This window comes from Acanthaster planci, linkage group LG09, assembly GCF_054643075.1.
Source record: "Acanthaster planci isolate LZ-2023a linkage group LG09, COTS_SCS, whole genome shotgun sequence".
Taxonomy (NCBI): Eukaryota; Metazoa; Echinodermata; class Asteroidea; order Valvatida; family Acanthasteridae; genus Acanthaster; species Acanthaster planci.
Genome location: NC_141785.1, coordinates 5766409 through 5788172, shown reverse-complemented (window position 1 = coordinate 5788172; position 21764 = coordinate 5766409). Strand labels below are relative to the sequence as shown.

Genomic DNA, 21764 nt, shown 5'->3' with positions numbered 1-21764 from the left:
TTTGGATTTCCTTTATTTTGATACACCTATGATAAGCTATGACAGGTGGGAAACAGGAAATCCAAAAACTCCATGAATTACTTTTCCAAAATCACTGGCCAGTACTTCCCAGATTCACGGCCAGTAGTGGGCTGAATCACTGGCCAGCATTTCCCTCAATCACTAACTAATGATTCTCTATTGCCAGTTTTCTCTACATCACAAATCAGTGTTTTTCTAGATTGCGGACCAATGTTTCCCTGACTTACCGGCCAATGTTTCCTTGGAGCTGTTGAAGGATGTGGTGTCTGGCTGGCTTGATCTGGCCATTAGACTGTTCATGTAATCCTGATGACGTGCCAGGTACATTGCCGATGCATCTACTGGCAAGTGGGGCATGGGGCGTTCAAAAGGGTTGGATGCTATAGAATTGGGTAAAAAAAAAACCACAGTTGAGGTTTGAACTTTATTCTCCATTTACAAATAACTGAATGTTGGTTCTCTTGACACAATTGTTCTTTAAGAGCAAAAATTATCATTTCATAAATATAAGACACAGTGAAGCAATAAAATGTGTAAATTTTAAATGCAAATGTTTGCTTTCACTCTGCATGTCCTTCACATCTCCATTCACAGAAACAGGTTTGCCAAAGAGAAGCCAAGCCATCCGTGTATTGATGTAAGCTTCTTCAAATTTTGATGCCTACCTCGAACCGTCCCGCTGGTATCCACGTACACTGGTGACCGTCTGGCCAAAGGGTTGTCATAAATAGTAACCCGGTGCATGAGCTGTTCATGACGAGACCCAGACTGGGTCACTCTAGGTCTCTCGCCCTCATAGGTGACTGGGGTGCTCCGCGTGGTGCCTGCTTCGTAAGCACCAGGAGTGGTTCTCTGACTTTCATGATCCATGCTTGAACCTATGCGTGGTAGAGAAAGTCAGGGAAACATTTGTCATTTACTGTTCTAATCAAACTTACTATCACCATGAGCCACTGTGACTATCACCACAAACCCTCCTCAGTAACACCACCATAAACTCACATATCACCATGATCACCAACACCACCACTGCTGGCTTTTACACTTCAATTACAGCATCTGCTATTATGTTCACCATCAACAACTTGGATGAGATTTTGCAGAATCCATCACCACCATGACCTTTGCTCTTTCTACTGTCATCACCATCATCCATGCCCACTATCTAGCACTGAATTTTTAAAGTTGCCACGGTACCCTGATCAATTGGTCGATACCATCATGACGTATGACAATGACAATGTGACAGAGGGCTGGGCCACTGAGGGTGAGTGCTTATCAGGACAGGTCACATCACAGCATGACCGACGAATCGCCATTCAAAAGAATTCCTGCCAAATTACACATCTACAAGGACTCACCCTCGCCCTTTCTCAAGTCAGACACATACCTTTAGAACCTGATGGTTCATGCAACGGAGGCTGCATAGGTACACCCCTGACGATGGACCCACCAGGCAACTCCCGTCCCCCTCTATTTATGGGCGTCCCCTGGGTGATGGATCCCCCTCCCCCCTCCTGCCGTGGGGAAGTCGCTGAGGGTTGACCCTTGACCAGCAGTCCATCATAGCCAGCTGGGGTCCTTTCATATCGACTGGAGAAGTACAAAATGATTAAAAGGATTTCAAACCTAAGAAGAGGCTTCCTCTACATCTACTTTGAAATACACTTGTAAGAGAATCACTCAGGTCTCATCGGTAGAAGCTCTCAATAAACTCACATAACCTGATCAGTTATGGCTGTAAAAACTCCCAAAATATGGTTTAAACAATGGTACATCTTTGGAAAACCAAACACATTAAGGGACAATGAAGTTTTGATTCTGATTTCTGAATCCCCAAACATGTTGCACAAAGGGGATTCTTTGATTAAAGAGAATTTGGAGTGATTAGGATTTTACAACAAGGCCTAAGACAGGCAGTGACTGAAGGTTTGATTGGACAATGAGGGCTTTGTGAAATTATTCTGATGAGTTGGAGTAAAAATTACCTGGAGGGGGGGTTGGCAGCCGTGGAGAAGTTGATGGGTGTACCCTGTGTGATGGACCCACTGTGGAGTTGGCCCAGGGGTGACGGCTTCTCAGTCTTGATAGGCTTGGGTGACAGCTTGTTGATCAGGGGAGGGGGTGGCGGAACGTTCGCCTTGGTGGATCTGGGTGGTGGGATAGCCCGGTGTTGCTGCTGTGACTGGGAGGCTCTGTCCATGGGCACAAGAGCAAACGGGGAACCAGACCGGGGCGGTCGGGCACCTGTGGGTACCCCGGGTGGGGAGGACACATGTGGGTGCTGATCCCGGTCAGGGTACATGTCTCCGTGTGCATCTCGTGGATAGCGGGCACCTGGGTACAAGGCCTGACTGATGGCTCTGCCTGGATACCTCATACTGGGTATATCTGGGTGACTGCTTCCAACTTCGTAGACATCTCGCTCCTGCAGCGACTTCTGCTGCTGCTGTTGAGTCCTGTGATGGACTTGAGACGTGTGGGAGATGTGAGGCGAGACATAGGCCACCCCCGGCTCCCCTCGAGAGGCCGGTATCCGACGGTCTTTGCCCTCGCTGGAGTCTGCCCAGGGTGTGCTGCGGCCTGAGTGCATCTCGCGGTACATGCTCTCTGAGGACCGACGCCCCTCCTGAGATTCCTTGAGGTCCTTGGCCGAGGCTGGACTGCGACGGGAATCAGATAGGGAGGAAGGGTTGCCGGTCACCGAGTCTTGCTGACCAGGAGAGCTGGCACTGGATGTCGCCTTGCCTGCAAAGTAGAAAATAAGAAAACCAGCAGTTTTCAGATTGCCTCACAGTTAACATTAAGTGGAATTTAAATGACTTACAAGGACATTAGTAAGACACTGGTTCAGAAAGTTTTTGCATTTCTTTACATTTGCTTTCAATCCAGGCTATTTGGCCTGGGGGATGGTGGACTGGTTTGATCTTGTTGCAATGGGCACGGAAAACCACTTTGATAAATGAGCAGACTGATGCATCTACCTGGGTTTCTTGGCAAAATACCCTGAAACTTCAGGGATAATGGGTGAATTTATCTCGAAACCTTATCATAAATAGACGTTCGATGGAAACCTTTAATACAGGTGTCGGTACACGATTTAAAAAAAAAATGCCTTGATTCAAATTCCATGACTTTTGTAGGACTTTCCGGCACTAAAATAAGACAATTTCCATGACATTTATTTACGCCATTTTGCAAAAACAGTTGTTCTGCATTATGAACTGGAAGTGTGCAACAGCCATTACCACAGACTAACATGGATTGCCTGTCAATTTATCATCATTTCATTATCAAAAGCGGCCAACCAGATAATCCCTTCATGAAACTGACTTCCATGACTTTTTTTTGTCAACAGGATTCCAGGACACCTCATATTTTCCCAATTATCCATGATTTTCCAGGACAACTTTTTTCCAAGAATTTTCCATGACCATGCCGAGAGCACACTGCTTCCTTAACAAAGCCAACTAACAGTGGAGGTTTACATCCATAGACAGCCCTCTTGTGACACTGTAATGAAAAAGAACTACAGTGGAACGCCGCTATACCGAACACCGCTATGCCGAACGCAGCAATACCGAATGCCGCTATACCGTACATCATCCTTGGCTCGCAGTAATTTGTGCACAGAACCTACCGAACACTATTCAATAGCCGTTTGTAATTCCCGAACATCAACATGGTAAAACAGTCGGTGTTTTTTGTGTTGAAAAGTGACAAGTGGCCATTATTTCCCCAAGGATTAGAAGGGAAAGCCACTAGTTGTCAACAATATTGAATAGACACTGGTTTTGCGACTCCACGTGATCAGGTGCGGAAGAAAACTGCACGTACGTGCACGGTGGCATTGCACTAACAATACAATGTAGTCTAAAGAGGGTGCCGCTGATACACAAATCAACCGAGATTCGCCACAGCATGCATCAGAGATCGATCCTGAGCAGTAGTTTCACGACTTTAAGGATAAACTTGATATCAATTTTTTGACTCAAGTTTACATAAAAACAAAAACAATTAACAGATACATTTCTAGAAACCTTAAACTTGAATGCATGCAACTGCAAAATATCACCAAAACAGCGAACCAAGGTATCACAAGAGGGTGCACTTCGGTTAGACAAGAGAGGGTGCTATTCAACATAGCAACGAAACGTTTGACAGTTAAATTCGCTATACCGAACGACCGCTGTACCGAACATGTACTGTGGACCCTGTCTTGTTCGTTATAGCCGTGTTCCACTGTAATACTGAAAAAACATTGCCAAGATATTTGAGTTTTAGACTAACCAAGGTGCTTATCGATGGCTGAGTCGATCAAATCTTTGATGTTGTTGACTTCTTTGCCTTCCATTCCCAGGAATTCGGCCAGGGTTGGGTTGGGTTTCCCTGAGCTGCCGGCATCCCCAGAGATCCCCATCCTGGCCTGCCTGCCGTCCTGCTGAGTTTGCACCTGCGGCTGGGATGGAGGTTGTGATGAGGACGAGAGCTCTCCTAACCTGTCTCTGTTGGCTGGGAGTTGGTGGTGGTGGAAGAATCGTTTCTCGTCGCTAGAGGAGACCTTGTCGCAAGCGGATTGGCCCTGACTTTCCAGGGCTCGTCGGGTTAGTGGCATCAAGGATGAGTTGGTTGGCTCTTGGATGACAACAGCTTCCACGTCTTCATGGGATTGGCCTTCATCGGCGCTACATGTGGCACTGGAGTCGTCCTCATCACGAGGCCGTGTTGGGCCAGGAGGGAGCTCAGCACGACTTGGCAGCATCTCTGCATTAAGAGACGGCTGTTCAGGTTGAGAGGAAGGCCTGGGAGGGCCAAGAGGGAGCTCTGCACGGCTTGGCAGCATCTCTGCATTAAGAGATGGCTGGTCAGCTTGAGAGGAAGGCCTGGGAGGTTGCTGGGGTTCTGCTGTCGTCTTCTTAGCAGCGTCAACATCCTTCGGCTGCTCTGCCTTTTGTTCGGTGTTACCAACGTCGCGCCTGGCCCCCTCTGGATTGTCGCTTGCCCTACCACCACCCTTGTCGTTTCCCGACTGGTTTTTGTCATGCCCGGTGTCCGGCAAGCTCCCCTTGTTGTCTCCGGCTCCACCGACCGTGACAGCAACAGATGCAATGCTAGGACCTCCCACTTCCATGGGCTCAGTTCCTCCAAGCCCAGCTTCCCCGCCTTCTCCCTTTTTAAGCTTCCTGGACAAGCTGTCTCCATCGTTTTCGCTGGCACTGTCCGTGTCTGAGCTACCCATGTCGTTGTCAGCATCGTTCTCTTCATCACTGAACATCATAGAATCATCATCATCATCTGACATGGCAGTCAGTGTGGAAACAGTACTCTCTGTAGTGGAAATGCGATGTTCTCTTTCCACCTGTAAAAAAAAAACAGACGGTAAACTTCACTGCCGATTAATGCTGCTTGACAGAAAATCAGTGCAAATGACTGAAGAGAAATACCTTAGCTTTCCTGTTGTGTTCCTCAAGAATCTGTTCCAGGTTGAATTTCCTCTTGTAGTTGAAGTAGAAATTCTTGCACTGAGCTTCAGTCTTGGTGCCAACGGCTTTGGAGATGGAGGCCCAGTCTCGACCGTGCTTCAGTAAACCTTTGTAAGAAGTGTGTACAGAGACAGACAGAAACGTCAGAGACAATGCAAAGACAGCTCCATACAAATCTATATGGAGATATGCCTAAAGTCACTTCAAAATAACAGACCACTGTCACCCGGAAGATGCGGCTAACAGATTTGATATCGGGGAACCCCAAAATGGATCACGTGGTAACAGACACAAGAAATATATGCAGGGACTCCTTCAGGTAGAGATCACTTCAGAACTGGCAACTCTAAAGCACAACCGAAAAGTTTAGAAATCCCACATATCACTACTGTTTATAATCATGATGACAGTCGACTGAGGTCGAAGTGATAGATTGAAAGACAGCTTGCCAAACTGATCTCTGACCAACTCAAATCTATCAAGAAATCCATGGCCTGCTTTTGTAGGATTATGATGGATTCAGTACTATCCACTCAGCCACTGTCAGTTTACACAATCATCAAGTTCTACTTAATGTTCATATGCAGAGAATATTTCAGTATATCAGTACACGGTAGAGTCCACAAATTTTCATTACTCTGGCTGTCACCATACTTGCCATTTTTTGGTGAGGACTAGATTCTGGAAACCCCATGTCGGATATACCTCATTTGTATGGTTCTGAATACACTGTGTAAAGTCACATGAGTTTCAAAGTAGGGCATAAAATACCACAGCAGTAATTTTTGGTACCTTGTAAGTGACCGAAAAATGAAAACAAATTTTATTTTTACACATCGATGAACGTATTAACTTTGAACCAACTAAATTGATGAGAAAGTGCATCCAAAATAACTCAGAGCACTGTCGGCCAGTGCTGGGGTTGAGATCAAAAGAAATGCTTTAGACCAACCATCTTTAGCAATCTCCATTTCTTCTTCCGTCCATCTGGAGGTTTCATTGATAACTGTGAAAGAACAAACAAAAACCAATTCTGTTATTCTGAAGCAAGATTCTTTGAGCGAGTGCCGCGTACACAGCGAAGAATTCTCTGCCCAGAACCAATCAGACTAGAAAAAAGCTCCACAGTACTTTGCTTATTTGCTAAGCAATTCTCTGCAGAGAATTGCTAAGCAATTCTCTGCAGCCCCTGTACACCTAGAGTCCTAACTGAGACCTTACATGTAACCTACGTTCACCGGTTAAGCAGTAAAATTTACTTACACTATCCAGGTGTTTGAGTGGCCACTTAAAATTAAAGCTGAAAACAGCTAGCAAGAAGCTGAAATGTAAAAAGTTCCTATACTTTCGTACAGACCAGGTGTACAAACAAGCTGAAATACAGGACCAACAGCAACATAAAAATAGCTGAAATCAGCTAAAAAGCTGAATTCTCACACCTCTGAATACCACACGATTTCTGTACAAAATGTTCAAGCTCTTGGTCAACAGTAATCCTTAAATACCCCTTTTATCTGACACCCAACGAGACATGGCACATGTTTGCCTATGTTAAAATAGAAAATCTACCTGGTTCTTGCCCGTCGGAGGGTGGAGTTGTACCAGAGGCTTCCAGCTCTGTGCCGTCCGCGCCCAGCTTCCGGGCAATGCGATTGAAGCAGGCTGCGCAGCATTTGTTGGTAATCTGGTCCACCGGAAGGCCTGTGTTTATGGAAACGTAACACAGTCCGATATCACCGAGCTGACAAAATATTACAATGATTATTTTAAGGTTTCTGTATCTTGTCATTAAATCCTAAATTGCTCCATTTAGATGAAGAGAATTGTTTGAAGCCAGTACTTTTGAGGATGTCATTTTAAAAGATCTGAAAATGTCCAAAAAATAAGTTCTTTTTATTTCAAGGAAATGCTGGGAAATTTCAGACAGAAATTGGAAAGATATTGATAAGAAAATACATGACTTCTGCAGGGGTTGGGGGGAAAAACCATTGATAACTTACCAAGTTCCTCACAGATGCCTTTCTTGTGGTTGTGGGGAAGCTCTGCCCATTTGGCTGGTAAGCTCTTCAGACGTCTCACTCGCCTCCGTGGCGTCTTGCAGAATGGCATCGGACATCTGCAATAGAGAGGACTATACACTAACATTCCCTGGGCAAGTTTTCCAAAGCACGCACTCCACACTCCCCCGATCTCCCAACTTGACAGCCATTCTCACACAGGGAGAAGCTATTGCTGTACAAGTCTTGCTCAGGGACATTCACACAGTGATGCCTTAGGGGTTTATTTCAAACACAAATTGGCAGGTCTTCCAACTGTTCCTCTCTCGTCCTCATATTATGTGTTGAACTTTTTCATTCAAAAGAGCAGTTTTCTCATAATTACGTGCGTTCTATTTATAACCTACACATGCACATAAACTCCTCTAATCTATGGAAAACCATCAATCAGCACTCTGAAAATCGAACTTTTCCCCAAGACGTCATTCTCTTGGCAGCATGCCAATTCCTTCCACCTCCTTCCCAATGGAAATCAAGTCCCTCCCTATTGCCATTGAACATTTGCACTCATAAATTTGAAATGACATTTGACAGCTGCCGACGTGCTGCATATAACCACGTCAATCTTGTCCAATCAACACGTGAGGAGACAGCCCGTTTTAGCCACTAACTACTCAATAGACCCCGGCCTGGTCCCGCTTCTAAAAACCAATGGCAAGCGTGTGCTGAACACATGGAATCATTCTAGAAACTCTACGACGGCAACAGTAATTACAGATCATGTTTCCACTTGGCCGACGACGGATGATGCATTATTTAAGCCAGTGGCTGAGGCGGTCATTGACCAAGAAAATCTGAAAGGAATGAACTGTGGATATAAAAAGATCACCACAAGGAAGGAATCAACACAGCTTTTCAGTCAGAGCAAAGGAAGTTAAGCAGAACTATTGACCAGACTCCACAGCCACATGAGTTTATGACCTGCAAAAGTGGGCAATAACTCGAACTTACCGCCTGGTCATATTCATTCTAAAATCAAAGACAACACCATTATTTGTTTACTAGCACAGCCACTTTAATGGGTGAATATCGTACAGCTATATAAGGTGTGCTTATATGTGTCTCTCCCTGTAGTGCAAGAAGTCTGGGTCAGTGTGGACTCCCTACTCCTACTCAAAGGACTTCGCAGTTCATTGCAACAGAAGGAACAAAGAATGGTAATCCTGCCAACCATAACAGATGTACCTCTATAAACTGCTCCAAAATGTATCATGAGTTTGTGCAGTTTCACTGACAGCCACAATCTGACCTTCCCCACCTTTGACCCTTGACCTGAGACACACACCCTTTACTTCATTGCAATGATCCAAGTCTTGAAAAAAAAAAGGAAAAAAAAAGTGCCTTGGAACCCCATAGCCCGGCACAGAAAAAACATGTCAGTGTTACTTCCCTCGAGATCTGATCGCTGCGCTAAAAACAGAACTGTTTAATCAATGTATCCCTGACCCCGTTCATACCCCGGTGACCCCATTTGGAATAATCTGGGTTGCTCTGGCAACCCACTCAACCGCAGGGTTCTGTCCGATTGCGATAAAATCATACTCAAACAAGGGGTGGGGCAAACCTCGGCAAGGGGAAGGAGGGATGACTCAGCATCAGGTAATTTCCCGTTTGCGTGCTCCAGGGGCCAAGGCACTTTCAACCTCCAGCACCCTTCCCCTGTACGTGCGGCTTGGCTCTCATCGGATCGGCGTACTAGCTGGGTCATGTCAACAAGCAAAAACAGGGTCAGCCTGCAAGGGGATGGGCTAGTCATGTAAGGGGATAAGCAGCGGTTTAAGCTCTAGCACACTTACAAGGTTTCATACCAGGTGCTATCTGAGGTACTTACAAGGTTTCACACCAGGTGCTATCTGAGGTACTTACAAGGTTTCACACCAGGTGCTATCTGAGGTACTTACAAGGTTTCACACCAGGTGCTATCTGAGGTACTTACAAGGTTTCACACCAGGTGCTATCTGAGGTAGCCGCAGCGCCTTAATTCCATAATTGATTAGAGCCTAACAACAAAATGTTCACATCTTTTTAAAGGAATCCATCTCATGACAAATTCGCTGCCTTGAAATTAAGTGAGTAATAATCTCTTTCCATTCTAGAACCACACCCTTTCCAAACTTTTCCCCTGAAATATAAGTGGTCAAGGCATGACCATTTTGCTATCTTGACCCTTTCTCAACCAAGTGAAAATGAAAAATAATGCACTGTTTGGGTAAGAAAAAAACAGCAAGAGATTGTATGATGGATCCCTTGTGTTTTCTTATAGTATGCAGCTAACTTTCTGAAAATGATCATCATGATTTCTGTGCAAATGATACACGTCAATTCATGAACCAAACTCTGAGATGTGGTCAAAATAATATCAGTCAAAATCCATCTTCAAGCTCAGTAGAAACCTTGACAGTGCAGAAACTTCCGGCCGATTTGACCTCACGCCATCACGTCAAAAAGCCTACCTCAGTTCAGTGACCTCAATAAATATCACCCAGGGTCAACCTCCATTTACAGGTCAGGTATTCATGGTACTGGCTAGAAGAAGACCAATCTGGACACCAGACAGGCAAGAATTGGAGGTCTGGGACCCGTGGCTTCATTGGATTCAAGTGATCATATTCTGCCCTGGGAATTTTTTAGGTCTCAAAAGGTCACTCCAATATCGCTTCTCAAACTGAATCAGTTTTAAAATTCTCTCCAGATCCAAAATTTCTTTTTGTCTTTCTCTGCGGGGGCATGGATGGGTAGGGAAACTAAGCAGGGAAAATTCCCAGTGTTTAGAACGTTAACACTGGAAACTGCATTACCTGGCAGTTCCAGGGGTAATCACTCTTCAATGCAATAAAAACTTGGTCATTTGAAGCATGTGGTGCCACATGAGGAGTACTGCAATAATCACACTGATTTTTCACAGGAGCTTCTTGAGTACATACAATTATAAAGTCAACATGGTAAGTGTTTCAAATACCACTATCAATGGTGAATGTCAATAAAAGGTTGGGTTATATCGTTAACTCCCAAGGGTTTTTTTCATGGGGAAAATATCCTTTTGTCTATTGGACTACTTACTGTAATGATGAGATTTTTGTCTTTTTCTCAAAGCTAAGTCTTATGCTAAAAACAGACAGCCAGAATTCCTGACAAAGTCCACCTTTAAGAAGACAGTACACCTTTTTCTTGGAGGGAGTCATCACAGGAAACCAAAGATTCAAAGATGGCAGGACGGAAGATTCCACAAACTTCCTGACCATTGGTGACATACATGTATACGCATCGTGACAAGCAAGGCACCACTGCCTCCTCAATTCAACAATTCACCCTTATCTGCCCCCTGCCCGCGATTTCATTGAATTTCCTGACTGGAGACACAACTCATTACAGGGGGGACTAACTCCCAAGCAAACATCCTTCTGGCAGCATTGAAACAATTTGCTTTTTCCCTCGTCCAATTAGGAAGGATTTTCACCCTGCTCAATTCTGGGCGAAGTCACTGACTTATGCCACACTATCATCCATCAAACAATCAAATGTAAGAGTTTTCAGATTTTTCCAAAACTTCAAAAGAGGTACGAGGAAAACACTCGGCAACATGCTATCTGATCATTAAGATTAGGCATTGCACCCACAAATCTTACTCACTCGGACATATCAGGGCCAAGGTCACCATCCACAGAGCCTAAATCAACAAGAACTCCAACAAAACGAGTATATGACAAATCCTCTGACTTTGAGTTACACAATTTGTAGCCCGCACAATTCAGACAATTGATACAATACTGGTTAACTGAGACATTACCGCTTGAAAACATTAAGAGGTTGCAACAATGACACATCTAGAACTTCAGTGTTCGACGGCAGCCATTATTCAAGGCACATTTATTGGGTCAAGCTCCAGCAATGACCACTTGTCAACCCCGGGCCACTTTTGAGCGGTACCCAGATACATTTTTACACAGGCTACCAGAGAAAATCTTTCAATGATCAATGAGCAGTCGTTCCTGGAATTTAAGCGATCTGTCCCGTGATTTCATTGAAAGGTAACAAAACACAGGAATCAACTTGCTCCTTTTACCCTAAAAGTCCTGAATCCTCCAAGAGGAGAAGGAAATGATGGTTGTCAGAAATGGTCCCATTCACCTGTTGCATAGAACCTTATTCTTTAAAACCTCTTTGTTTGGAGCAAGTGGAGGCCACATTTGCTTCAGATGTTACAAAATTAGGAACTCCATATGCACACAGATGATTCACACTATAAAAAGTGATTAGCCATTCAAATTGCAGATGATACACACTGACATTGTTTTCAAGCTCATTTTTGATTGGTTCAACTATCTCTTATGCTCTACTTTCTACTAAGTGGCTCTACTAAGTGCCCCTGCCAGTTCTTGTTACCTTGAGCTCCGACTCTGTGGCCTGTGACCTCTGACCCACCTGCGTTTGATGGACCGGCAGCGGCAGCGACTGCACACCCTCATGTTGGGGGTGACCTCCGTCTTGTTGACCCCAAACATGTCGCAGTTGCTTTCGTTGACGGGCCGGCTCAGGCTGTAGGTATCTAGCTGGTTCTTACACAGGGAACAGGTGTTCGGGGAGGCTGAGATAAATAGGGGAAACAAATATCAGTTGAATTGCTACTGAATATTCAAATTCTCTGCTTCCTAAATATTCAGATTCATTGCTTATTGAATTTTCAAAAACTCAGTTTACATTTAAATGACCAAAACTAAATGTAGTTAAGTACAGACATCTTTAAAAATAGTTAAGAAAAAATTTCGGGTGACCAAGACATACGTTGAATGCTAACTTCAAGGTATTCTCAGACACTTCACAGAATGGAAATCAAACTCAACTTAGTATTCAAATTAATATTCATCAGGAACGCATACTTAATTAAGTCCTCATTACAATGAGTCAGTTCTGCATTTCAAAATAGCAGGGTCATTCAAGAACAAAGCATGCATGCAAGTCTGTGCGCATGTTCAAACCAAGTGGCTAGGGCTAGGTAACACGCGTGTCTAGGGGAAGTAGCTGCTGCCTCTATAAGTGGCTCTATGAAGTGCATTACTGTTAGCCGTAGCCCGTCCTAGATGACCATCTATATGTACTCACAGTCAGAGGCTGACTGGTCTGTCTTGGCTGGGGTGCTACCGTTCCTGTCCTTACTGCCGTTGCTGCTCCCCTCGCCTTTCTCACTCATCATCTCGCTCTTCTTGTCCTTGCTGTCCACCTCCATCTTGTCAGACTCCGCCTCCTCCCCTTTCTCCTTTTTTGCCTCCTGCTTGTCCTCTTTGAGGTCCTCCTTGGTGTCTTTGGGCTCTTCCTTGACCTTGTCTTTATCTTTAGCCGACTTGTCTTTGTCCTTTGACCTGTTGAACAAACAATTATAACAAACCTTTGTACTTATCTGACACTCTGACAATTGTTACACACTGACTTCTTGACTCAAGTAAAGGGCCAATGTGGAAGTGCGGTGGCCTGTGGAACCTCCTGGACTGATCAACATGACTAGATTGCATACTCCCATAAAGAATATATCAGTTCAACCATGTTCAGATCAAATGTTCTCCATGCTGCACACCTACTCACAGCATACACACAATGTGTTGGCCTTACAAGACACTGTTACCAAGTACAATACTGCCCTCTGCAGATCATGCATGAAGCCAATAAACAAGTCCTTCAAATGTGCCTATTAGCATAAGATTCCTGTTTGATATCACCCAGCGTCTGACTCTAGAAATGTCTACGGCGCTGCTTGACAGCTGTATTAAGGCTTTCGTGAGTTAACTTTGACCCAAATCTGGTACACTGAGTTCTTTAAATTCACATGAACTTCAATTCTCCACACTAAAACCACTCTTGCTATACCTTGGGATTTGGGGAAAGCTTTTGCTTAGTTACATAAGAGACGCCTTGCAACAATACACTGTTCTCAATGAATAAGAAGGGTACAAAGGAACCAGTCCATTCCAGAAATGGTGGTCGCTATGCAAAAGCTTGCCCCGAATCACGAGGTAAAACAACAGTGTCTTTAGCCTGGGGAATTCAAATCGTTTATGGGCAATCAGATAACTCAGTGTACCAGATTTTATTTAAATTTAACTCGCAAATGCCTTAGATGTGGAAGTTTCACCGACAATTGCTTCTCACAACTCCTCTCTTCCTGGACTTGACTGTACAACTGGGCACTGGCAACCAATTGTTCACCAGTATGTTTAAGATCTCGTCTGTCTCTTGTCTGTTATCTGTTATACAATTGTTGACCAGACAAGACTCCTACTAAGGAAGACTGACAAATGAAGACATGAAATGAAGAGAGAATTACTGGCTGATGACTTAGGCCTTTCCATGCTAAATTGGTGTCTCAAATATCTGAAGCTTCTTTCAAGACAGACTTCTGTGTTGAAAAAGGATCACCTCATTTAAAAATCCATGAGCACACTGTCAGGCGTTGCTTTTTGTAAGCTTGCCTAACAGCCCTGCACAACAGACAAACCGGGAGAGCAGACTCGAGGAAACCAGGAAGAGTGTGGCCTCTTGTATTGTCCATAGGTATGCACATATATGATGCATAGCTAGGTCTTCATGGTGCTTAATGCTGTCATAACAGAACAGTATAAAGCAGACTTCCTTCATATTCACTGTATTCAGGACAACGGCATCTTTCTCACATGATTTTGGTCTTGCTTTGTAATGCTGTGCCCTCTGGGGGGGCCGATGGTTTTTTGCCGCCTGGACACGTCTTGCAACGCAGCCAGAGACACAGGGGGGTGAAAGAGGCGAATTGGAGGTCTAGTTCTCCCTGAGGAGAGACGAACTTGCGATGCCCCATAAAAACAAGGTTCAAGGCCCACGAGCACTGAATGCAAACAGCAACTGTTATGATTTTTTCTCACGTGGCTTCACATGGGAGTTGTGTAAGGCGCGTAAGTGGAGCTCAGCATGTTGAACTTACATTAATAACATAATGGCCTGGGAAAGTTGTGTTTATTTCGACAGCTGTAAGGCAGGTGATTTGTTTGAAGTTTACAGCTGGTGTGCTTGCTGATTTTAAGGGGAACATTTTGGGGACAGTCTATGGCAAGCTTAAAGACATCTAATGCAGCTCCTCTAGGCTTTTGATGAACCAAAAAATATATAGAAGTAATCAAGAGCGGATCTCAGCCGGAGTCTAGCCAGTCATACTCCCTAGGGCAGGGCATGAATGATGTAAATTGAAAGCAGCCAACAGCGACTGATTATCGGGTTATTCATAGCCTGTGCTGGCAAGGCGCCAGCCTAAACCACAACGGGGGATCTATTAATGCAGGGTTCGAAGGGGATATCCCTGATTAATAATGTAACCGGCTGCGGGTACCAGTTACGGCCATGTAGACATTTATAGCCTCCCGTGTTGGGGAACTTTTAAGCATGCTGGCTGGCAAAACATGACAAGGCCTGCCACCTTTGCACATGTTGTTTAGTCGGTGATTGGAGTCACAGCTGCACGACAGTATTAACTAGGATTTAAGAGTCTTTAACTTCAATGAATAAACACACAATCAGGATGGGATCCTTGCAAGAATAGCTCGCTGGTTCCATTTGAAACTAAACTTGCACATCCTTCCAAGTAAGGATTATCCCTCATCAAACAACTGAAAATGCGTCTTCAAATGTAGATGTTTACTTGGACAAGTCAACTTCTGTGGTAACATGCCAATAACATGGCAGGACTTGTAACCACATATAAAAATTACGTGCAGTGCCCTGTGTTTATGAGTTGTCAATATTCCTGAGCATTCATCAAATACTTTACTTTCTAACAGGACTCTTTATGTGAGCAAACCTACAGACATCATGATGACTGGTCACAATGTGGCCAGGGTACAATTGGAAGTGTCTAATAACTCTTGCCAATGGATGCCACATGTTCCTAATCTCATTTTTTTCCCCCGAAACCTACCAACGGCATCCTCTGTGACAAGACATGTCCCTAACCAGAAAATGCGACAATCTGATGTGCCGAGGGCAATAAGGTCAGGGAGGTCAGGTAACAGAAACGCCAGCCAGCAGGATGTGCGAGTAACTGCAACTTAACTCACTGGTTGAATAAGAAAATTGACACTAGACAAAGATATTCCCTTAAAGGTGCTGAAATATGCTCTCTGATTTCCATTGGAAACCCCCGATTTAACCTTTGCAACCAACATCAATTCATCTGACCTGCACGACCAATGCCATTTGTTATCACCTCCCAATCAAAACCAAACATTTTGCAGAGTTTACGCAGTCTGATTTGCAGGCTAAGGAGTACCGGTAACCAAAGACGAGAGAGGCCCTGGTTTTTGCTTTAACAATTTGACCTTTGCCAGAGTTCATAGGCATCTATGGTATTCCTCTCTGCCCTCGTCGGAACCCGTTTATGCTCCTAGGGGAAACATGATTTGCCCAAGGACACAACACATGCCCTGTTGCTAGATTCAAACCCTGTAACCCTACACCCAGGAGCTACAGACCCTGATCACTACGCTACACATCCCTCGTTTCTTGTGCCGGGAAACACTGCCGATAGTGTTCGACTGTCAGCCTGGCCTGTCTCTTTGTAACCTACGAGGGCGCCCTTGCACACCGAGGGGCTAAGAACCAGCGACTGAGACTTACTGGTCTGAGGATTCCTCAGCGTCTTTATCCTTCTCCTCCTTCACCTCAATCTCTGCCTGTTGTTGCCGGGAGACCGACGCCTTCGGAGGGAAGCCCTTCTTCCGTTTGTTGACGTGACTCTTGCGTAACATCTGTTTGTAACTCTCATTCTTCTTTGTCTGGTAGTAGTACAGGACGCAATCCGCAATGCTCTGGATTTGAAAGACCAGGAACAATTTAGCAGAGTGCCTTGGTGAAACCATGAAATCTTGAAACTGTACGAACGAGATACTGTGAATTTTTAAATTTTTAAATCTAATTTATAGAGCCTGCAAGTTGACCCCTGATGGCGCGCTTCCAGAACCCTTGGTTGGGAAAAATAACGTGCAAAGATTTTAGAATTTGTAATATTTTTTTGTTTAGTTACTTCTTAAAAAGTACTACTCGGAAAAGGGGCTCTCGAAAATATTTGCTCGTATATCAATATATAGAAACTGAAAAATCACCTGACCTAAAAGAGAAATATCCTGCCAAAAATTGACCCATCACTTCCGAAAATCTTAAAATACATGAAGAACAGTGCAATAAGGCAGTCTCGTACGCAGATGAACATTTACGGTTTGAAGTTTTACAGTAGTCCGTTTTATGGTAGACCTTTCACTTTCAGGCTGTATTGAATAACAGTAACGTTGTGACATGGATTGCTGATGACAGGATGCAGCCTAGTCGGCAAGGTGTCATTTAAACCTTATCTATAATTATCTACAATTTTGGTACATTTGAAAAATAGTCACAGGGGAAGCATTCCACAGTGTTTCAGAAATTTCAGAAACTAACATGAAAGAACTCAGTATTCATAACAGAAGTTTGAATTTTAAAGTCCCCAATCCTCCAATTTCAATATGATTTTACAAACACCCAAAGGAGTAGGGTAAAAGTGTTTCAAATTCAAGCTTTCACTTTTCCAAAAACACCCCCGTAATATAGGCCATTGCTGAATGGATCCAGAGACACATTCAAGAGTGGACCGAGAACAGATGAATGGGGCAGTTGGTAAAGCCAACTTGGGGGGGGGGGCTGAATGACAAAGACTGAGCACGATACCAAAATAACAAATCTGCTGACATCCAGTGAACTTAACAAGCCAATAAACATGTTTGAAGAAGAGTATAAACTGGTAGTATTTTCATTGGACCTTGAAATAGGTAGGAAATTGCTCTCCTGCAATTAACTTCAGTTTGATTACACTGGATTGCAATGTGACTTCTGTGGCAAAGCTGGCAAAACTTCAAATCTGCTCCAAAATCAAAAGGAAATTGGGGATTTAGCTGCTCTGCCCAACCACGTCCTAATATGGCCTTGAGGGTAATAAATGTCTCCTGGCAAGTTGCCAAGGACGGGCACATCTCATCCTCAACTTACAAGTCAGCTGGAATTATGATTTATTTGCTGGGAGGACAGAAGGGAGATTATGTTGGCTCCGGAAATATATCCACCATTTGCACACTAGGGGATCTTCTGATTAAATCAAGAGTTTTAAAGTCAGATGACTGGAAGAGATGATGGGTTTGCGTAATTTCTTACAGGACTGCAGAATACCAGTAAGTGATGACTAAATTAGACATCTTAATTTCAAGGTCTGGATGTATTTTTCATTCACAGAAAAATCTGACAAGCGAGGAGGAAGCTTGGAAAATTTCTGATAAAATTCAGAATTGAAAGGGATTTGGGAAGAGTGTGTCAGGCTTTGCATAATCTGTGCAGGGTATTTGTTTAGAGGGTCAGATTAGTGATTGATAGCACTTGAATGAAACTAAAAATGACCCTACTTTAAAGGTGGACATCCAATGTACCTGCTAGTTAGACATGTGCATTCTCTTCATGCAGCATAACCACAAATGTTATACTTCAGAGCAAACTCAGAAGGCGTCAAACATTACCTAAAGATTTCCAACATACACGGCTGCATATTCTGTGAAATCACAACCGCGTTCAACAGAATAAATCTGTTGATTGCTCGCTCCCGAAAATGACAACATAATAAAGCAAGCGATGAATTAATGAATTGATCAATCAAGGTACCGGTAAACTGTCCATTTCTTCCCTACCTTCCTCTCAAGAAAGGAAGCCACCAGTTGGAAGTTCTTGGGATGAAGAATGAACTTCTCCCGGAAGATTTCCTTCTCCTCGTCGTCCCAGATGTTGATCCGCAACCGATCTTTATGCTCCTTCAGGGGATCTTCAACAAGGCCTTGGGGAGATTAAGTCACAGGCTGGTCCGTTAAAACTTCCATAAGTAACCAACATCCGCTTGACAGCTATTCATAGAGCCACTCCGGATGTACTAAGGTGGAAAGCTTGCGGTAGCACCGTGCAAGGATACGATCTCTTTCTGTGAGTCTGTATGGTTCTGAAAAGGACCGTGAGGAACTCTTCCTCACAGTTTTTTCAGAATCAAACAGACTCCCAAAGAGATCGTATCCTTGCATGGTGCTGCCGCAAGCTTTCCACCTTAGTTGTCTGTCACCATGAATAGCTTGAAATCCCACTCCGGATGTAATAGCAGAGAGCTTCCTAACAGGGCTGGCAGCTATGCTATGCTTTGTGTCCAATACAAGGCATACATGTGAAATCTAGAGATTTCCTGTATTCAAAGTCATGCAATGCATAATCTGCAGATTATCGTGTTTCGGCCACGTGGCTCTCTGACCTGCCATGTGCAAAAGTCACTGTTTTTGACTCAAAATATCAATCTATGAAAAATTATAAAATTGAAAGCATAATTTTTGATGTAGCTTCATAAAGTTTCCTTAAATTTTAGAGAAAACACTTGAAGGAAGTAAAGCAAGTTAGCTTTGAAGTGATGTTTCAGGGAGGGAGGCTGTGTTTCTATACCATTCTTGTTGATGAATTTGACTTTTCGCTGCTCTGCATCGAAAAGGAGGGGCGGTACCACGGCCAGACTGCGGATGTGTCTGTCGTTGGCTTCTTGTTCATTCAAGCCGTCTACAATCTCGGCCAGCTCGGCATCGCTGCGGGCAATGTTGCCCCAGCTGCTCCGTGTTCCCGCTCTGGGAACCAAAAAAAAAAAACCAACAACAAAAAATAAACCCAAAGTATTATCGCAGCGGAAGGTGTATGGTAACAATTCCCTAGTTGTTTGCACGTGACAGATTTCCACTTTGGTAATATCAGCAAAGTACAAGAGCAGATTATGTTGATCCGACTTCAGAAAACCGTAAATAATATTATCAATAAACCAAGACAAAATGTATCCAGAACCATCTCTTATTTTACAACTGACAGTCTTGAACAATTTCATTGCAAAGCTAATTCACTGCTAGGATCAAGGAACACTGTTGACAGTTTATATAACCGGTTTTGCCCTCACCCAGCGTATATTAATAAGCACTGTATACTCAGTGCTTGTCAGAGAGCTTGTGAAAAATTCACAAACTTACTTACAAGCTTGCTTACGAGTAAGCTTGTGAATTTTTTCGCAAGCTCTCGGACAAGCACTAAGTATACAGTGCTTATTAATATACGTTGGGTAACGGCAAAACCGGTTATATAAATTAACATCTCACCAACGCAAAATACATCTTGAAAATTGTTAACAGTTGCACAATGACTAGCACAAGCTTCATGATGAACTGCTTGACAGCAATTCAACCACAGCATAATCCACACCAATTGGAACTTATCATCTCTTGCTATCAACTCGCAATAACTTTAATAATATCTCAGGAAATGTTTCCTTAACACATCAGGTTTCAAGCTCAGTGAATGACAACTGCGCAAGCCAGAATGCTTCAGACTTTGGGGGTCATACTGACGAACTTGCCGACCAGAAATGGACATCCCTTATAGCGGTAACAATCATGGGCAGGTGGTAGGCACATTAACGGCCTCCTCAACCAATAAAGAGGCTCTGATTTGCCATAGTGCATGCACGCCTTAAGTTCTTGAATGCGCGCATGAGTGTAATGCCACCTTGGTCTTGGCGCCAACCCAGACAAGTCCACACGAGGTGTGATTAACGTTCTGGAATCTTGCTTGCTCAAGGCTCCTTGCCAACTTGACTGCACTGAACATTTGATTGCAATCTTGGCAAGCTCCTACCTGGAGAATCTCTCTTGCTGTTCGCGCTGCTTGCGGATCTCGGGAAATTGCTTCTCAAAGTACTCCCGCACCTTGGCATCTTTTGCTCTGCGAAAAAAATAATAAAAACAGATTCTTTGCACACATCCCTTCTCAACAACACTGCCCTCTCAATCACGCACCTTTGAACAGTTCAGAGACCTCTGCCTTCATAAAGCAGAAATGACTGGCAAGGACTGTTGACATGACCTGAAACAGCTGATGGGTAAGCCAGCTGTGCCTACCAGTCACCTGATTTTGTCCTTTGATTGAATTTGGGTGGTCACAATACTAACCTGAATTATGATCTGACTGTTGGCAACTACAATGTGGAAGGGGAAATTGCATGAGATCTGTGATTGTCTGTGATTGTCTTTGACTGTTATGACCGAAAGAGGGTTCACAAGAGTCACAGCCAATCTGTTAAAAGTATCAATGAAAGAAGACTCCTTATGGCTATGTCTGATGAGCTTCCGGGGCGATGGCTACCTCTGATGTCAGCAAGTGATAACACATTAGCAATCAGCAACAACCCGGACCTAGCCCTAGACACAAGATTTTGGACACAGCCCACCTATAAGTGCAGACACCAATGGGGACGAACAGCCTTGAAAGTTTCCTCATATACAGTACTGTTTTGCGATTTCAGTACATACATGTGATCAAGTAATGCAATATGCTACAGGTTTTCTTGATGGTGAGGGAGCAGTATTAAGCCCCTCTGGAAAAAGAATGTCAAATTCATAAGCGCTTACTTTCTCTTAGGATTGTTTTCAAGTTGTTCCATCCTTTTCTCCCACTTGTCAAAGAGGTAATCATATCGCTGGCACAGATATCTCTCCTGTGATCAGAGAGAAAGAACAGTTTGCAAATATCATGACCGTGAGACACTGGCAGAGAATTCAATACGACCAAGGCCCTCTAATAAAGGGTTCATATTGTCAGACTTTTACTAAGGAACATATTTGTTACAACTTTCTCCTTTTAACTGTGAAAGCTATGAGGCCTCTCTTTTTTGAGTTACTCTCATTGAAAAGCACACATTTTAACAAGGTAACGGTAAGTTCATCACATAACCGAATCAACAAAACATGAAATCCGGAAATGTTCTTGTCTGCTTCATATGCGTGCTAAAGTTGCTTATTTTGCGTGTAAAGCGGAGCCAAGATTAACCCGCCAATTACCAAGGCCTCCTGTTTTACGACACTGTAAAAAGTGATCACATGGAAAAAACCGCATTAAAATTGGCCTTGAAATGAGCACAGTACACATGTGGCAAATAAGTGGCTTAAGAAGAAATCCTTAATCATTAGTGTATCCTTGCCCGAGTCTCACGATATTGGAGTAGCTGTTCAAAGCTGTGTGGATGGAGCAACAGGTGGCGAGGCAAGGGGTCAGCGTACTTTTCCTACCCTCTAATGCACTCCCAGTGGGCCAGCAAAGGATGACAACT

General features: G+C 43.8%; 1 protein-coding gene across 3 annotated transcripts in view; it reads right to left on the bottom strand.

Moving 5' to 3' along the window:
- LOC110976857 (uncharacterized) overlaps window positions 1-21764 on the bottom strand; it is a 59689-nt gene that overhangs the window by 6967 nt on the left and 30958 nt on the right. For all 3 annotated transcript variants that reach the window (XM_087140641.1, XM_087140643.1, XM_087140642.1), the window contains exons 10-25: window positions 21067-21152; window positions 20294-20380; window positions 19067-19242; window positions 18280-18422; window positions 16193-16383; window positions 12662-12918; window positions 11984-12146; window positions 7505-7620; window positions 7074-7205; window positions 6457-6510; window positions 5466-5611; window positions 4312-5380; window positions 2010-2769; window positions 1412-1614; window positions 687-899; window positions 249-401 (exon numbers count right to left, since the gene is read on the bottom strand). In XM_087140641.1, coding sequence (XP_086996767.1) covers window positions 249-401; window positions 687-899; window positions 1412-1614; window positions 2010-2769; window positions 4312-5380; window positions 5466-5611; window positions 6457-6510; window positions 7074-7205; window positions 7505-7620; window positions 11984-12146; window positions 12662-12918; window positions 16193-16383; window positions 18280-18422; window positions 19067-19242; window positions 20294-20380; window positions 21067-21152 — 3949 coding nt within the window. The remainder of the gene's footprint in view (window positions 1-248; window positions 402-686; window positions 900-1411; window positions 1615-2009; window positions 2770-4311; window positions 5381-5465; window positions 5612-6456; window positions 6511-7073; window positions 7206-7504; window positions 7621-11983; window positions 12147-12661; window positions 12919-16192; window positions 16384-18279; window positions 18423-19066; window positions 19243-20293; window positions 20381-21066; window positions 21153-21764) is intronic.